Genomic DNA, 16996 nt, shown 5'->3' on the forward strand with positions numbered 1-16996 from the left:
TACTGTGGAAGGGGAAGTTTCGGAAGGTTGGAGAAAGTCCCAACTGTAATGCATTATTTTTGTTGTTTCACTTTCAAAACATCAGCCACAGTTATAGTTCTTTAGTAACTCTAGAGAGGTGAGGTGCTAATGGGAACGCCCAGTAACTGCTCTTTCGATCTTTGTGTTTGCGCTTGTTATGTCACACTGTGAAAGAATCGCCACCACACGAGTGAAATACATTCCTTCTATGGCGACATTTTAAAACCTTCGTGGCTTTATACCCTTACCACTGAAGCACACGGTGAAAACTACAACATTTAAATATTTACGCGTTACGCAACGGAATAGCTGCGAATAGTGAAAACTGTCCGTCAACGAACGAAATAAGCGGCAGAGGATAAACTAAAATTAAGCTTACGTTATAATTCCTGCTGGCTGCGTGAAGGCAAAAAAGATTTCTCCAACTCCTAAATTTCTCCGTAGAAGCGACGAACGCGTGTATCTTAAAGCTTCCTAAGGTCGTTCCCGTTACAAAGGTCGTGAAAAGATCGGGTTACAGGGTTGCGAAAGATAGCGATGATTAACTAAATTACACAATAAAATCACGTGCGTAACGCAAGTGTGTTGCGTTGTTCGTGACAGTTTGGATATTAGCGTTGTACGGCACAGATTTTTCCAAAGAGCGTAATCTGTGTTTTTTTTGTTTGTCTGTCAAAGCACCTGAATCTCGAAAAAGAAGATAAGTCAGTATATGACACTACACGCTCACGAAGAGAGATGTTTTAATTTTCCATGACAGTCTGAGACTACTTAAATACTGGCGATCCAACTTCATCGATTTCCCACTCTAAACGTCAGCTTTACGATGGCCAATTTGCATTAACAACTTAGTTGAGAAAACCAAATTATTTTGTTTTACCCCCGTCGAAGCATGTAGGACTACAGTTCGTTTACTTACCGCCTTGATTAATGTTATTTACATATCATACATATGTTTCATATGTTTGTTGTTGAGTAATTATTTTGTTTTACCCCCATCGAAGCATGTAAGACCACTGTTTGTTTACTTACCCCCTTGATTAACCCATTAATAGCCGAAGCTGTTGTGAAAAACTGTGTTTTGAAGCTAGTAGAGCATATCTGGGGTCACTGTTGTGGTTTTAAAAGCTCAAACTTACCACAAACCCATTGACAGCCTGTACACTCGACGGCCTTTCGATCCAAATGCAAAATGGCGGCATGAAAACCTCGGGCACACGCAAAAAGCAAAATTTCGAGTTTTTGGGTTGAAAAGTAATGCCCCACTTACGACTTTTACTTTTCTCTCTTTCAAAAATATCAAAAGGGTTGCATATGGCATTTAAAGAAAAGATTTTCGTAAAAAAATAACAACCAATATTGAGGCGGTACAATGTCTTTAACATTTATCAATTCTATGTTCAACTTGACCTACTTTGAGTAAATTTCAGTGTGGGAAATAGCTGTATGATAACTTTGAGGTCGAATTTCTTCTAAATGAAGGTGTCAGCACGTGGGGTTACATATGGATTGTTTTCTTAAAAAGTATAAGGGGCTCATGCAACATATGAAGGAAATGCGATGTCTGGAAATAGTATCAAATCTAGCATTTCTGGAACATATATTTTCTCTCTTCAATTCCTCCCCGTCCTAAGGGCCTTTGGGAGTTGAACGGATTTATTTTGAACTTCGCGCGTGCATATTAAAAACTCTAAGCTCCGCCTTCATGAACAATTGAGCAATTATGAACAACGGCAATGTTTTGCCTCATTTATATCTATATACGAAATCAGTAATAGCTGTGGAATGGCGGTAAATATTTGAAATTTAAAACATGATAAGCACTTTTCGATCAAGTTAAGAGCAAAAGGACAACGAAAAATATACGTAGGCACGCACGCATAAAGTACGGGTTAAACGACTATAGAAAGTTAACGGACAATGAAATTTCACGTCCGTTCACTTAGCGTATCAGAGACTGCGACAAACGGAGGCTAACATTTTGTGGTCCAGCGAGTTTCGATTTAAAAGTATTAAATTGAAAGTAATAAGCGACGTCATTACTTGCATAAATTTCGCAACTGTAGTCCGTTGAGACCAGTCAACTTAACCATCTTCATTTACAAAGCATTCAAAAGAAGTCCAACAACAGTCTCTTCGCTGCTAAGTAAATCAACATGTGTTCCGTTCAAGAATTGCAGCGAGTTGATCGGGAGCTCTTTTCAGAGCTCATAGAAACCCCGATCAACCCTGCACTCTTCCACATGTCTACTCCGTTTGTTTACGGCTACAACCCGATATTTTACCTGCAAATCAACGGAGAGGGGCTGTGGCAGTTGCGAGAGTACGTCAGCAGAAACATGGACGCCTTATGTGCAGTTCTTCAAGAGAAACTGTCTAAAACTGGATACCAGTTAACGCAGTCATCTTTTCTTCGAGTCGGAAACGTTGTGAAGAACAGAACACAATACATCGTCAACAAAACAAGGAACACGAGTAATGGCAGCGTCAGAAAAGCCATGTGATCCACATTTTGATGTAAAGTTGCAATGAACGGAAAAAGTGTATAGTGAACTCACTCTTCATGTCTGTTTTTAAAAAAATTAACATCGATCGGCTATTTGTGCTTGTCTATTCCAACATTTTCCTAAGTAACGGCTAAAAAAAAAACCTCCCATGCTCTTCTCTAAAATACTTCTAATTGAAAACTGTCAACAAAATAATTTGCTTGCCATGCACTTACAATGAATAGAGCGGACAACTCTTTAATCATTAGTGTTATTGTTCCCTTATGACACCTTGAAAATTTACTCTGCTCATCTTGAGGTTTGATTGACAGTTGCGGAATTCGGCGAAGAGACTCTAGTATTCCCTGAACTTTATCAGTTGACCAATGGTATCCTAGCAGTGCTGGATGTGCATTTCTTTATGCCGGACTTACTACGTATTTCGCACTGCAAGTAAATGTCACTGAAAACAATAGCATTCTGCGCGATGGTCACAAGGCGTAGAAAAGGTGTGGGTCCACTTGGGCGCTTACGGGCGCACTGGACGTCAATAGGTTAATGTTGTTTACAGTAATTACACGTGGTGGACATTCTCATAGAAAAAGCAATAACAAATGCTGTTTCACTTTTAAATCACGTGATAAGATGAAAGAACGACAAAGCTAGATCCAATAACAAATGGTAAACACCACAGCGTACACTATTGAGTCATAGATGCACGCGGGAGGTTGCTAAGCAGGAAGGAAGCGTAAGAGTCGCGCGAGCCGATAGCCGAGAGCGACTCTAGCTTCTTGAGTGCTTAGCATACCTCCCACGTGCATCCATAACTTAATAGTGTACACTGTGGCGTTTACCATTTGTTTTATAACATAATATTGATACATTGCAGCAAAAGAGATTTCTTTTATTAAACAATTCCTACGTGACTAAAAACAAGCGCGCGCGGAAAACTAGTCTTTGCATTTGCTCACGTCAGCAGCGTATACGTTTACCCATGGGCAAATGGTGGACGCTGAATTAACCAATCAGAGCACGCGCTTTACTTTGGTTATGCTATGAAATCACTTGGATAACAGTTTACTTTCACAGCGTAACAGCCACACAGTCCGTTTTCAAAAAATCTGTGGTGAAGGTTATTTTATAAGTTTCACCTAATTTACTCGATTGATTTCTTCAGCTTTACCAATCCAAGTTCATTTTCCATTTATTTCTTATTCTAAGTCGATATTGTGAACTCTATACTTGTTAGGTCTTTCAGCTCAATACTGAAAAAAATGGACCCTATTTTTTTTAAAGTTCAGATATAGCTTCCTTTTCGTTGTGACTCATAGTAAATCCAGACTATCTAGTCATTGGTTGACTTGTGTAACTAAAAATTAAATGTTTCCCTAATTTGAATCAAATAACAGGAAAGGATAGCAATGGGAAACCTAACGATAGAAACCATGATAACTTCCTTGAGCATAGCCATCCCTATTGCCGTGTTCCTGCTAAACTCAGATCGTGTTCAGAAGGCTATTGAAATATTCAGCGAATGCTTGATTTTGCTAAATAACTCCAAACAGAACAGCAAAGACCAATTTATTTCACCATGGTACAGCACCATCTACAAACTTCTCTTTTGCGCTTATCTTCGTATCTCCGACCACATAAATGCAGAAACATACGGTAGGAAACTTCTTGTCCTATGCAACGAGTCTGGTGCCTTAGTAGAAGAAGGAGATATAAGCATGGCCCTAGCAGGGATAGTTAAGAGTCAAAAGAAGTTTATAGAAGCCAAACAACTTTATGAAAAAACGGTAAATATAAAGAGACAAACTGGCGATAAAATTGGAGAAGGAAACGCCTGTGAAAGACTCGGATATATCTTTTATAAACTTGGCGAAAACGTAAGAGCGAAAAAGTATTTTGAGAGAGCCCTTGCCATAAGAACCAAAATTGGCGACACAAAGGGAGAAGCATCGTGTTACGGAAACCTAGGAGCATTGCTTAATTCGCTCGGGGAATACAACAAGGCTATCGAGCATCTCAAAAAAGCGCTTGTCATCAGAACTGAAATTGGCGACAGGGAAGGAGAGGCAGCCGCCTACGGAAACCTTGGTACTGTGTTTCAGTCGCTCGGGCAATACGACAAGGCTAAAGAGTATTACGAAAAAGCGCTTGTCATCAGCACTGAAATTGGCGACAGGAAAGGAGAGGCAGCCGACTACGGTAACCTTGGTACTGTGTTTCAGTCACTCGGGCAATACGACAAGGCTAAAGAGTATCTGAAAAGAGCGCTTGTCATCAAAAGTGAAATTGGCGACAAAGAAGGAGAGGCAGCAGCTTACAGAAACATAGGTACTGTGTTTTATTTGGTCGGGCAATACGACAAGGCTAAAGAGCATTACGAAAAAGCGCTTGTCATCAGAACTGAAATTGGCGACAGGAAAGGAGAGGCAGCCGCCTACGGTAACCTTGGTACTGTGTTTCATTCGCTCGGGAAATACGACATGGCTAAAGAGTATATCGAAATACCGCTTGTCATCAGAACTGAAATTGGCGACAAAGAAGGAGAGGCAGCCGACTACGGAAACCTAGGTACTGTGTTTCAGTCACTTGGGCAATACGACAAGGCTAAAGAGTATTACGAAAAAGCGCTTGTCATCAGAACTGAAATTGGCGACAGGAAAGGAGAGGCAGCCGACTACGGAAACCTAGGTACTGTGTTTAAATCACTCGGGCAATACGACAAGGCTAAAGAGTATTACGAAAAGGCGCTTGCCATCAGAACTGAAATTGGCGACAGGAAAGGAGAGGCAGCCAACTACGGAAACCTAGGTACTATGTTTCATTCGCTCGGGAAATACGACAAGGCTGAAGAGTATCTCAAAAGAGCGCTTGTCATCAACACTGAAATTGGCGACAAAGAAGGAGAGGCAGCAGCTTACGGAAACATAGGTACTGTGTTTTATTCGGTCGGGCAATACGACAAGGCTAAAGAGTATTATGAAAAAGCGCTTGTCATCACAACTGAAATTGGCGACAGGAAAGGAGAGGCAGCCGCCTACGGTAACCTTGGTGCTCTGTTTCATTCGCTGGGGAAATACGACGTGGCTAAAGAGTATATCGAAATAGCGCTTGTCATCAGAACTGAAATTGGAGACAAAGAAGGAGAGGCAGCCGACTACGGAAACCTAGGTACTGTGTTTCAGTCACTCCGGCAATACGACAAGGCTAAAGAGTATTACGAAAAAGCGCTTGTCATCAGAACTAAAATTGGCGACAGGAAAGGAGAGGCAGCCGACTACGGAAACGTAGGTACTCTGTTTTATTCGCTCGGAAAATACGACAAGGCTAAAGAGTATCTGAAAAGAGCGCTTGTCATCAAGACTGAAATTGGCGACAAAAAAGGAGAGGCAGCAGCTTACAGAAACATAGGTACTGTGTTTCGGTCGCTCGGACAATATGACATGGCTAAAGAGTATTACGAAAAAGCGCTTGTCATGAGAACTGAAATTGGCGACAGGAAAGGAGAGGCAGCCGACTACGGAAACCTAGGTACTATGTTTCATTCGCTCGGGAAATACGACAAAGCTAAAGAGTATCTCGAAAGAGCGCTTGTCATCAACACTGAAATTGGCGACAAAGAAGGAGAGGCAGCAGCTTACGGAAACATAGGTACTGTGTTTGATTCGGTCGGGCAATACGACAAGGCTAAAGAGTATTACGAAAAAGCGCTTGTCATCAGAACTGAAATTGGCGACAGGAAAGGAGAGGCAGTCGCCTACGGTAACCTTGGTACTGTGTTTTATTCGCTCGGAAATTACGACATGGCTAAAGAGTATCTCGAAATAGCGCTTGTCATCAGAACTGAAATTGGCGACAAAGAAGGAGAGGCAGCCGCCTACGGAAACCTAGGTACTGTGTTTCGGTCACTCGGGCAATACGACAAGGCTAAAGAGTATTACGAAAAGGCACTGGTCATCAGAACTAAAATTGGCGACAGGAAAGGAGAGGCAGCCGACTACGGAAACCTAGGTACTCTGTTTCGTTCGCTCGGGAAATACGACAAGGCGAAAGAGTATCTGAAAAGAGCGCTTGTCATCAAGACTGAAATTGGCGACAAAAAAGGAGAGGCAGCAGATTACGGAAACATAGGTACTGTGTTTCAGTCGCTCGGACAATACGACAAGGCTAAAGAGTATTACGAAAAAGCGCTTGCCATCAGAACTGAAATTGGCGACAGGAAAGGAGAGGCAGCCGACTACGGTAACCTAGGTACTGTGTTTGAGTTACTTGGGAAATACGACAAGGCTAAAGAGTATCTCAAAAAAGCGCTTGTCATCAGAACTGAAATCGGCGACAAAGGAGGAGAGGCAGCAGCTTACGGAAACCTAGGTTCTGTGTTTCAGTCGCTTGGACAATACAAGAAGGCTAAAGAGTATTACGAAAAAGCGCTTGTCATCAGAACTGAAGTTGGCGACAGGAAAGGAGAGGCAGCTGACTACGGAAACCTTGGTACTGTGTTTCAGTCGCTCGGACAATACGACAAGGCTAAAGAGTATTACGGAAAGGCGCTTCTCATCAGAACTGAAGCTGGCGACAGGGAAGGAGAGGCAGCTGACTACGGAAACCTTGGTACTTTGTTTCAGTCGCTCGGACAATACGACATAGCTAAAGAGTATTACGAAAAAGCGCTTGTCATCACAACTGAAATTGGCGACAGGAAAGGAGAGGCAGCCGACTACGGAAACCTAGGTACTATGTTTGATTCGCTCGGGAAATACGACATGGCTAAAGAGTATCTGAAAAGAGCGCTTGTCATCAACACTGAAATTGGCCACAAAGAAGGAGAGGGAGCAGCTTACGGAAACATAGGTACTGTGTTTAAGTCACTCGGGCAATACGACATGGCTAAAGAGTATTATGAAAAAGCGCTTGTCATCAGAACTGAAATTGGCGACAGGAAAGGAGAGGCAGCCGATTACGGAAACCTAGGTACTGTGTTTCAGTCACTTGGGCAATACGACAAGGCTAAAGAGTATTACGAAAAAGCGCTTGTCATCAGAACTGAAATTGGCGACAGGAAAGGAGAGGCAGCCGACTACGGAAACCTAGGTACTGTGTTTAAATCACTCGGGCAATTCAACAAGGCTAAAGAGTATTACGAAAAAGCGCTTGTCATCACAACTGAAATTGGCGACAGGAAAGGAGAGGCAGTCGACTACGGAAACGTAGGTATTATGTTTCATTCGCTCGGGAAATACGACAAGGCTAAAGAGTATTACGAAAAAGCGCTTGTCATCAGAACTGAAATTGGCGACAGGAAAGGAGAGGCAGCCGACTACGGAAACCTAGGTACTGTGTTTCAGTCACTCGGGCAATACGACAAGGCTAAAGAGTATTACGAAAAAGCACTTGTCATCAGAACTAAAATTGGCGACAGGAAAGGAGAGGCAGCCGACTACGGAAACCTAGGTACTATGTTTCATTCGCTCGGGAAATACGATAAGGCTAAAGAGTATCTGAAAAGGGCGCTTGTCATCAACACTGAAATTGGCCACAAAGAAGGAGAGGGAGCAGCTTACGGAAACATAGGTGCTGTGTTTCAGTCGCTCGGACAATACGAGAAGGCTAAAGAGTATTACGAAAAAGCGCTTGCCATCAGAACTGAAATTGGCGACAGGAAAGGAGAGGCAGCAGATTACGGAAACATAGGTACTGTGTTTCAGTCGCTCGGGCAATACGACAAGGCTAAAGAGTATTACGAAAAAGCGCTTGTCATTAGAACTGAAATTGGCGACAGGAAAGGAGAGGCAACCGACTATGGAAACCTAGGTACTGCGTTTAAGTCACTCGGGCAATACGACAAGGCTAAAGAGTATTACGAAAAAGCGCTTGTCATCAGAACTGAAATTGGCGACAGGAAAGGAGAGGCAGCCGACTACGGAAACGTAGGTACTGTGTTTCAGTCACTCGGGCAATACAACAAGGCTAAAGAGTATTACGAAAAAGCGCTTGTTATCAGAACTGAAATTGGCGACAGGAAAGGAGAGGCAACCGACTACGGAAACCTAGGTACTATGTTTCATTCGCTCGGGAAATACGACAAGGCTAAAGAATATCTGAAAAGAGCGCTTGTCATCAACACTGAAATTGGCGACAAAGAAGGAGAGGCAGCAGCTTACGGAAACATAGGTACTGTGTTTCATTCGCTCGGACAATACGACAAGGCTAAAGAGTATTACGAAAAAGCGCTTGCCATCAGAACTGAAATTGGCGACAGGAAAGGAGAGGCAGCAGATTACGGAAACATAGGTACTGTGTTTCAGTCGCTCGGACAATACGAGAAGGCTAAAGAGTATTACGAAAAAGCGCTTGTCATCAGAACTGAAATTGGCGACAAAGAAGGAGAGGCAGCAGCTTACGGAAACCTAGGTATTGTGTTTCAGTCGCTCGGACAATACGAGAAGGCTAAAGAGTATTGCGAAAAAGCGCTTGCCATCAGAACTGAAATTGGCGACAGGAAAGGAGAGGCAGCCGACTACGGAAACCTAGGTAGTGTGTTTCAGTCACTCGGGCAATACGACAAGGCTCATGAGTATTACGAAAAAGCGCTTGCCATCATAACTGAAATTGGTGACAGGCATGGAGAGGCAGCCGACTATGGAAACCTAGGTACTTTGTTTCAGTTACTTGGGCAATACGACAAGGCTAAAGAGTATTACGAAAAAGCGCTTGTCATCAGCACTGAAATTGGTGACAGGCAAGGAGAGGCAGCCGAGTACGGAAACCTAGGTACTGTGTTTCAGTCGCTCGGGAAATTTGACAAGGCTAAAGAGTATGTGAAAAGAGCGCTTGTCATAAAAACTGAAATTGGCGACAAAGAAGGAGAGGCAGGAGCTTACGGAAACCTAGGTAGTGTGTTTCAGTCGCTCGGGCAATACGACAAGGCTAAAGAGTATTACGAAAAGGCGCTTGTCATCAGTACTGAAATTGGTGATAAGAAAGGGGAGGCAGCAGGACTTACAATGCTTGGAACATTGTATAGAATTCTCGGAGATTATGAAGGTTCGGAAGTACGCTTGGCGAAAGCATTATCCATATCCAGAAGTACTGGAGATAGAAGAAAAGAGTTCCATATTTTGGAAGTTTACGCCGTTTTGTATTTATTAAAAAACAAAATCAAAGAGTCCCTTTCATGTCTTCATATATGTATTGAGAAGTATGAGGAGATGAGGTATTTCTTGGGCGGCTCTGATGAGTTCAAAACATCATTTCTGGAAGACTCAGGAATTTTTCCCTACAAGCTGCTAAGTACTTTGCTTTGTGTCACCGGAAATGTTCGTGATGCTCTTTATGTTGAAGAGTTAAGTCGAGCGAGATGCCTATCAGACTTAATGGCAGAGAAGTACTCGGTTGAAACGCACATCTCTGCTAACACACAATCTTGGCTTGGCATTGAAAATATTTTGAGAGGGGAAAATAATTGTACTTGTCTTTACATTTCTTATTTTCAAAATGACGTGCATTTGTGGATCTTAAAAGCAAGTGGAGCCATTCATTTTAAACGAATATCACAAGAAGAGAATCTCGTTCAGGCTGGGTTGTCCAGAGACTTGAGTGAATGTTTGGCTGATAACTTCCGGAGTCTTGGTATTTTTCCCACTGAAGACTGTGAAGATCGGTCTTTAAATATGATTGAGTCGCAACCTCTTACCGCCGAGAAAAAAAGCTTAGCAAGGGTGCGACTGGTGGAGAAGGACGAGGAAGTTATTTCAAGTCTATCGTTGTGTTACAAAATCTTTATTGCCCCAGTTTATGATTTGCTTGAGGAGCTTGAAGTTATTATTGTTCCGCACAGTACTTTGTACAAAGTTCCCTTTGCCGCCCTGAGTGAAAAAGAGGGGGCCAAATACCTCTCGGAGACGCATAGGATCCGGCTCATTCCTTCTTTGACGACACTCAAGATCACTCAAGACAGTCCAGAGGACTATCACAGCAACACTGGTGCCTTGATAATAGGCAATCCCAAGGTTGATTGGCTGCCGCCATTGCCAGGTGCTAGAAAGGAAGCGGAGATGGTCGGACGACTTGTGGGCGTTCCGCCCCTGGTAGAAGATCAAGCAACGAAGCAGGCAGTACTTGAAAGGATACGTTCAGTCAGCCTGATACATTTTGCTGCCCACGGCAACGCGGAAAGAGGAGAAATTGCTCTCGCCCCCATTCCTCCTTTCAACAGTCGAGATGTTATCCCACCAAAGGAGGCTTACATGTTAACGATGGCTGATGTCTCACGAGTGAAAGTCAGAGCTAAACTGGTGGTACTTAGCTGCTGTCACAGTGGAAGTGGACAGATAAGAGCTGAGGGAGTTATTGGAATTGCCCGTGCATTCTTAGGATCTGGTGCTCGCTCGGTGTTAGTTGCACTTTGGGCCATTCCAGACTCAGCAACAGAGCAGCTGATGAGACAATTCTATGAACATCTCGTTGAAGGAGAAAGTGCCAGTGAATCTCTTCATCAGGCCATGAAGTGGATGAGAAATAACGGCTTTACCAAAGTGTCTGAGTGGGCTTCGTTTACGCTGATTGGAGATGATGTGAGACTCGATTTTGACAAAGAGACGTAAGATTCACTCATAAAAGGTAATAGAAAGTGGCTATAGCTTACCAGTCGCTAATGATTAGAGCCAACCATCGGTGACCTTGAATATAAAGGCTAGTTTGATATTTACTTGGTTTTGGAGAGTAACAATTGACGCTCTCTGTTTGGTGTTAAATATAGGTTCTTGAAAGTGCCTCACCATCAATCAGATATACATGTAAAAGGAAACCATACGTTTTCCTACGTTTTGCTATTGTGCTTGTTATGATTGTATTTTGTTTTACAATTTGTTCTTATTTTCATTCGTTGCAGGAAAAAAGACCTTGACAGTTAAATGACGACTGATGAATGTAGGGAGACAGAGCTAAGAGACTTATGGATGTATGAATTAAATAGAATAAGTAGAGAACAGACTTTAAATAATATTTTATTGTGTAATTCAAGAAAAAGAATATTTTAAAATATTTTATTACTGCGTATTCGACATCTTGAAATATCAATCCGGAGATCAATTTTTATATTTTGTGTTTTCTTTTGCAATGTCCCTCCAAAGGATGTATTATTTAGGCACTCAGGCAATGTTTTATTCTCTACAAAAATTACAATCACAAATTATGTTGTGGTTCATTAGTCTCGGCCATTAAATTTCTCAAAACGAAAACAAGGCCGTCTCCAGCATTGTCGCCGTGATCTATTTAACAATTTTCAAATGGTGAAACAAAAATGTGTATACAGCGCCAGCAACTTAACAACTCAATTTAACAAGTGAAATCTCCCGGCATACCCGAGTAGTCTGGGAGTCACACAACGCGTGACAGAAAAGAAATTATGGTTCTATTTGCGCGGAGTATTATTGGCATGATGCCCTTTTGTAAAGTACAATCATTACAATTCAAGTATTAAGCGAGCCACTTAAGTGCTGAAGGGTTTTCCTCAGAGCCACTTCTTGGGATTAGTTAATAGAACCTTAAGTATTTGGAGAATGATTTTGATGGAGCGTCTTTACAGAAACCCTTTCTTTTGGTCACCTGCTTGAAAGATCGAGAAAAGAAAATATATGAACCTCAAAATAGGAACGGGACAAATGTCTGTTGTGTGATTTTTATGAGGTGGAAAAATTATGGCAGCAAGATTTTGAATCTTGTTCAATAAGTCACTTGCAGATTGTAATTGAGGAGATGATGCTTGTTTGCATGTTCATATTAACCATTACCTTTAATCGCTTCCAAGTTAGCTTATTAGACTTTTTTTATGGCCATCAGCAGTTTTTTCTTGTTTCCACATATTTTCGGATCATTCCACGGAAAATATATACACTGCCCTTTTTCGGATGTAGTCAGTGTAACTTTCTTAAAGGAAAGTAGTTCAGCAACTGATTCTGTAACCATTCCAAAGAGTAAAAATAAATGGTAGCGTTAGATAGATCTCAGAAAAACTCTCGAACGTTTATCTTTGGCAGATGTTCCAAGTTTCTCCATTGTTAAAGGCGGCAAGGAAGCGGGATAAGGGATACAATTGGCGGGACTCGGGACCATAAATAAAGGGTTTCCATGATGTCCACTGACGCTTTCCGCGCTGAAATAGAAAATCGCGATAAGTTTCGTCCCTACTCATGTTACTTGATACTCGTTTTCTAGCGCCAAATTTGTGATAAAAAAGCGAGTGACTCATATGAGAATGACGATACCGTACTTTGTGAGTCAAACAAAATTTTCATCTCGAAAATTATTTAAAGGATTAAGATTTTTTAAGGTTAGGAAATCATGCTGATTAATCCAAATATGATAGCTGAACTATGAGTATCGGTGCTTGATAGATCAACTACTTCATAATTATGAAGAACTGATTGACTGAAACTCTTACTCGTTTAGAGGAGCTGAAAGTCTTAATTTCCTTACGGCCTTTGGAGTGCGGAAAGGACAGGGAGAGTCACCGCTCCCACTTTTCGTGTCACGTTCTCCCGCTTCCTGTGCTTTAGCGGCCCTTTGTCCCCCGACTCCCGCCCTTCATTGTACCACTCCCATCCTCGGGTTAATAAAAAGGATCAGAAACCTTGGTTTACTGGCTACAGCAAAACGTATGATTCTTGAACTTCTCAGGCCCTATAAATTTTTTGGAAGGGAGGGAGGGTAGGTAATTTTATTTATATGAACAATATTACAGGCCAGTTTACACGAGCCTGGTTATTACAGTTTGACCCATCGCTTCTCGCATCGACAGGGAAACTCTTTATTCGCACTATTTCAAGAGGGTACTACAGATTATAAAAGTCAGAATATATAAAAAACAGTAAATGACATTAATAATCAAAAGTAAAATCTGCACAGTGACTAAAGTAGCATAGCTTTCGAGTTGGCCACTGTCACGTATAATTAACTGCTGTATCTTAACATTTGCACAAGACTTACTTTATTTTAATTCTAAATTTACACTAACCAAGGTATTTATACACAATTAGTATTATAAACAAAGAGAATAGAGAAGTAAATAAGTAAATAAATAAATAAAAATTTAATTAAGTTAAAAGAAGGAGAATTAATTTTTTTTTATATTGAATCAAAAGAACAAAGACTAAGAACAAAGAAACTAAAGTAAACTCATCTAAAGTAAAGACATCTCACTATAGAGGCCGTCTAATTCTGCTGTACAATATTACAGCTATTGCAGTTTCAAATACGTATTTACATTTATTGAAGAATCCAGAAATTACCGGCATCATGCCATTTAGCAATGAAATGAAATAGCTAAACGTAGCATTTAGAATTCGGTACCCTCTGTCTAATTTGGCTCTGCTTCTATTAATTTCAACTGATTGCATATCCATCGTCTTTGATTTTTGCTCTGATTCGGAAGTGGCTATGGTCATGTGCTATAGAAAAGCTGGCTTCAACGAATGATTCATATCACTACACAGGAATTGATGTTGAACCGTTTTTATTTGCATTTTTTGAGCGTTCAATTTAAGTGCTGGTAAAGTATTATTGCACATTCTTGTTCGGCTGGTTATCACATTTTAAAACTATTCTGATTTCTTGAGTAAGTCGAAATCTTCTTTAAACCTCTGCAGAATGGTTTAGAAGTTGTACATATGATTCAGTATGACTCAGTATGATTCATTGATTTATATGATTCATATGATTCAGTATGATTCAGCCATGTGACTGGATGATTAAAAAAAAAAAAAAACCAGACATTTTCAGAAACGAGGTCTTCTATGGACTGATTTTTCGTCGCAACATCGAAAAATACTGAGGCTGATCAAAATAACCTTGGACGACATACAATTGACCTGACTCGTTTTGTTCCCCGGAGAAGTTCGACAGCTGACACTGTGTGCATTGTTGCGTTGGCACAATAAAAACGACGCGTTTTGACATAACACTTTATTCACTTGCAAATCGCGAAAGTAGTCATAAAAGAGTGAAAACTAACAGAAAATGGATAAATAACAATTAACAATTAAACATAAGTGAAAACTAAAAGGAGAAATTAGTAGGAAAGTTTCATTAACATTCTGTGCCATACGATGTCGAAGAAGACGCTTACTACGGTGGCCCATGAGTGTCACAGCAAAAAACAAAATCTACACCAAGACAAAGCGAACTCACGGCAAGACTACCGCAATTCACGGCAAAACTCAACGAACTCACGACAAGACAACGCCAACTCACGGCAAGACAATGCAACTCACGTCAAGACACCGCCAACCACGTAATCCGCTCGTTTTCTTTTTAAACCATTCTCCTTTTTCACATTACCCAAAATACCTTGCGCTTTGGGGGATAACTTTGGAGCCCGAGTTACAAGCAAAATTGCGGCTCCAACTAAACAAACGGATTTAAAGCTAGCAAATTGTTATAAAGATTCTTCTAAACTCACAAAACCAAAGCTTAAGGAAGTTTGTAGAGCCCTCTCTGTAGATTTTGAGAATAATATCGGGAAGAAAGCTTTCAATTCGCCGTTTTGAGGTTGGTTTTTCTGTAAAAACAAACGAATCTGTTCGTACTCGAAGCCCCTGAAGAATTGATAGCGGATGAGGCCTTCTTTGTCGTCTTCTGGTAACTCCAAGTACTCGTCTTCCAGGTCAACTTCCACAGATTCCGCCATAGTTCACAAAAACAAATTATGGCCTGTAATGGAATAGTTATCAGGTTCCATCCGCCGTGACATTTCACTTCTACCATGGCTTCTCGCTTCCGCCGTGGCTTCTCACTTCCTCCGTGAAAAATTTGCGTTGTGTTGCCGTGAGTTGGCGTTGTGTTGCAGTGAGTTCGTTTGGTTTTGCCTTGAGTTAGCGTCGAGTGTTTCCGTGAGTTGCGGTTGTCTTGCCGTGAGTTCGCTTTGTCTGTAAGTTTTGTTTGTGCCGTGACGTTTATGGGCCGCCCCAGCTTACAAAAACAATTAGTCAAGCTACAAAAACACGCGCGAGAAACCCTGGCTTTTTTTGTCATGTGACTAAGTGTAGCACTGCGTAAGTGGACAGAAGGTGTGCAAAAGAAAGAAAAGCCAAACAAGAACGAAAATGGTACATCCTAGTTTTAGATTAAACATTTCCTTGGGAAAAGCCGGTCAGCTAGTCGCCCAACGTCTCTAGTTCAGTCCAAGTTTTTTTGTTCTCAAAATGATTCTCCAAAGAGCTCAGCTTTTAAATTGAACTTATGAAGACGGAGTCTTTCGTTTTGACTTTCAACCTGCGTACCATGCCATCGGGCCCAGGCTAGACCCATCCAAGATCCCATGTTCTCTCGGTGCAGCAGGACCAGAGTTAGGCAGGGTGTTATGCTATTTCCCTCGAACTTACAGGGTTGGCAGATACTCCCGCAACCATCGGTTGCATAACGGGTCAGCAAAAAATTAGACTTGGTTCCATTTCCCTTGGTAGTGGTCAGCTTTCTCGAAACACACCCGGAGGTAGACAGATAGACCATCACATTAGAAAGTGTGCAGACGGTAAGTGACTGTAGCTCGTTTGTGTCGTCTGAGTTGGCAGTCAGCGCTTGTCCGTTTAACAATAGTTCAACTTCCTTCAAAAGGGGGAAGAGAAAATGAGAAAGCCCTGCAGAGTAAAAATAAACGCTTTTTATTAAGACACCAAAAATCTTAACAGTTATCGATTTCAGCAAAATGCGTTGTCCAGTAGATAAGTTTAGATAGAAATGCGATACAGAACCTAAAATCTTACAGAGTCCGGTTGAAATTTTGGTTTCTCCGCTATCCAGTGCACGAGACTAACTTGTGAAGTCCCAAAAAACCGTAATTTCTGAAGTTATATAAATGCTTAGTACATCCCCTAAAAATTAACCGTCTCGCAAGTCACGCTCGAACGATTTATAATTCAATGTTTATCACAATTAAGGAATCTGGCAGAAAGACGTGGAGAGAAGGATTTAATAGAATATTCGATAGCCTTCCCAAGAGAAGTATCAATTATTGAAAATTATTAAAATATCAAAATATTAAAATGGGGGGTGAGTTTCTAATTAAATTGTAGTGCTGCGTCGGTGGCGGATTGTAAACGTAAAGAATTAAAAAGCTGACGTTTCAGGCGTTAGCCCTTCATCAGAGCGAATGGAGGAATTGTGAACTGTGGGAGTGTATATATACAGAAATTGGAGTTACGCTCTTGGTGGGAAAATTAAAATAGGGATCAAGCTAGATCCTCTCCCTTTTGTCATCTGCTTGTTACCATATTAAACACGAAAAAAGTTTACCAATATACGATTCCTAAAAGATAGAACTCTGAGGGAGGAGTTTAACTGAGCTGAAAATGAATGTCACCATACTGTGGTTGATTGCCTTTGAAAGTGGCAGGGTGAACCGCTTATCGTGCCTTGTGAGGTTTTGCTGGTTATTGAAGTTTTGCTCTCCCATTCTAACAAAAAGGGAAAGGCTATCAATGCCC

The 16996-nt window shown here is 41.4% G+C and overlaps 1 protein-coding gene across 1 annotated transcript; it reads left to right on the forward strand.

The window, feature by feature from the left end:
* The first annotated feature begins 3952 nt into the window (after positions 1-3952).
* LOC148717902 (uncharacterized) lies at positions 3953-12519 on the forward strand. The gene is made up of 3 exons (XM_088742147.1): positions 3953-5362; positions 5483-11135; positions 11407-12519. The coding sequence occupies exons 1-2, from the start codon at positions 3953-3955 to the stop codon at positions 11117-11119; spliced, it is 7047 nt and encodes a 2348-aa protein (XP_088598273.1). The 3' UTR covers positions 11120-11135; positions 11407-12519.
* The last annotated feature ends 4477 nt before the right edge of the window (positions 12520-16996 follow it).

Source organism: Stylophora pistillata, chromosome 13 (assembly GCF_964205215.1).
Source record: "Stylophora pistillata chromosome 13, jaStyPist1.2, whole genome shotgun sequence".
NCBI classification, from domain to species: domain Eukaryota; kingdom Metazoa; phylum Cnidaria; class Anthozoa; order Scleractinia; family Pocilloporidae; genus Stylophora; species Stylophora pistillata.

Excerpts from the sequence above, each read along its gene's own strand:
- LOC148717902 (XM_088742147.1), top strand. The coding sequence starts at position 3,953 with ATGATAACTTCCTTGAGCATAGCCATCCCTATTGCCGTGTTCCTGCTA. Across the intron at positions 5,363-5,482 it reads CGCTCGGGAAATACGACAAG|GCTAAAGAGTATTATGAAAA; the intron begins GCTGAAGAGTAT and ends CAATACGACAAG.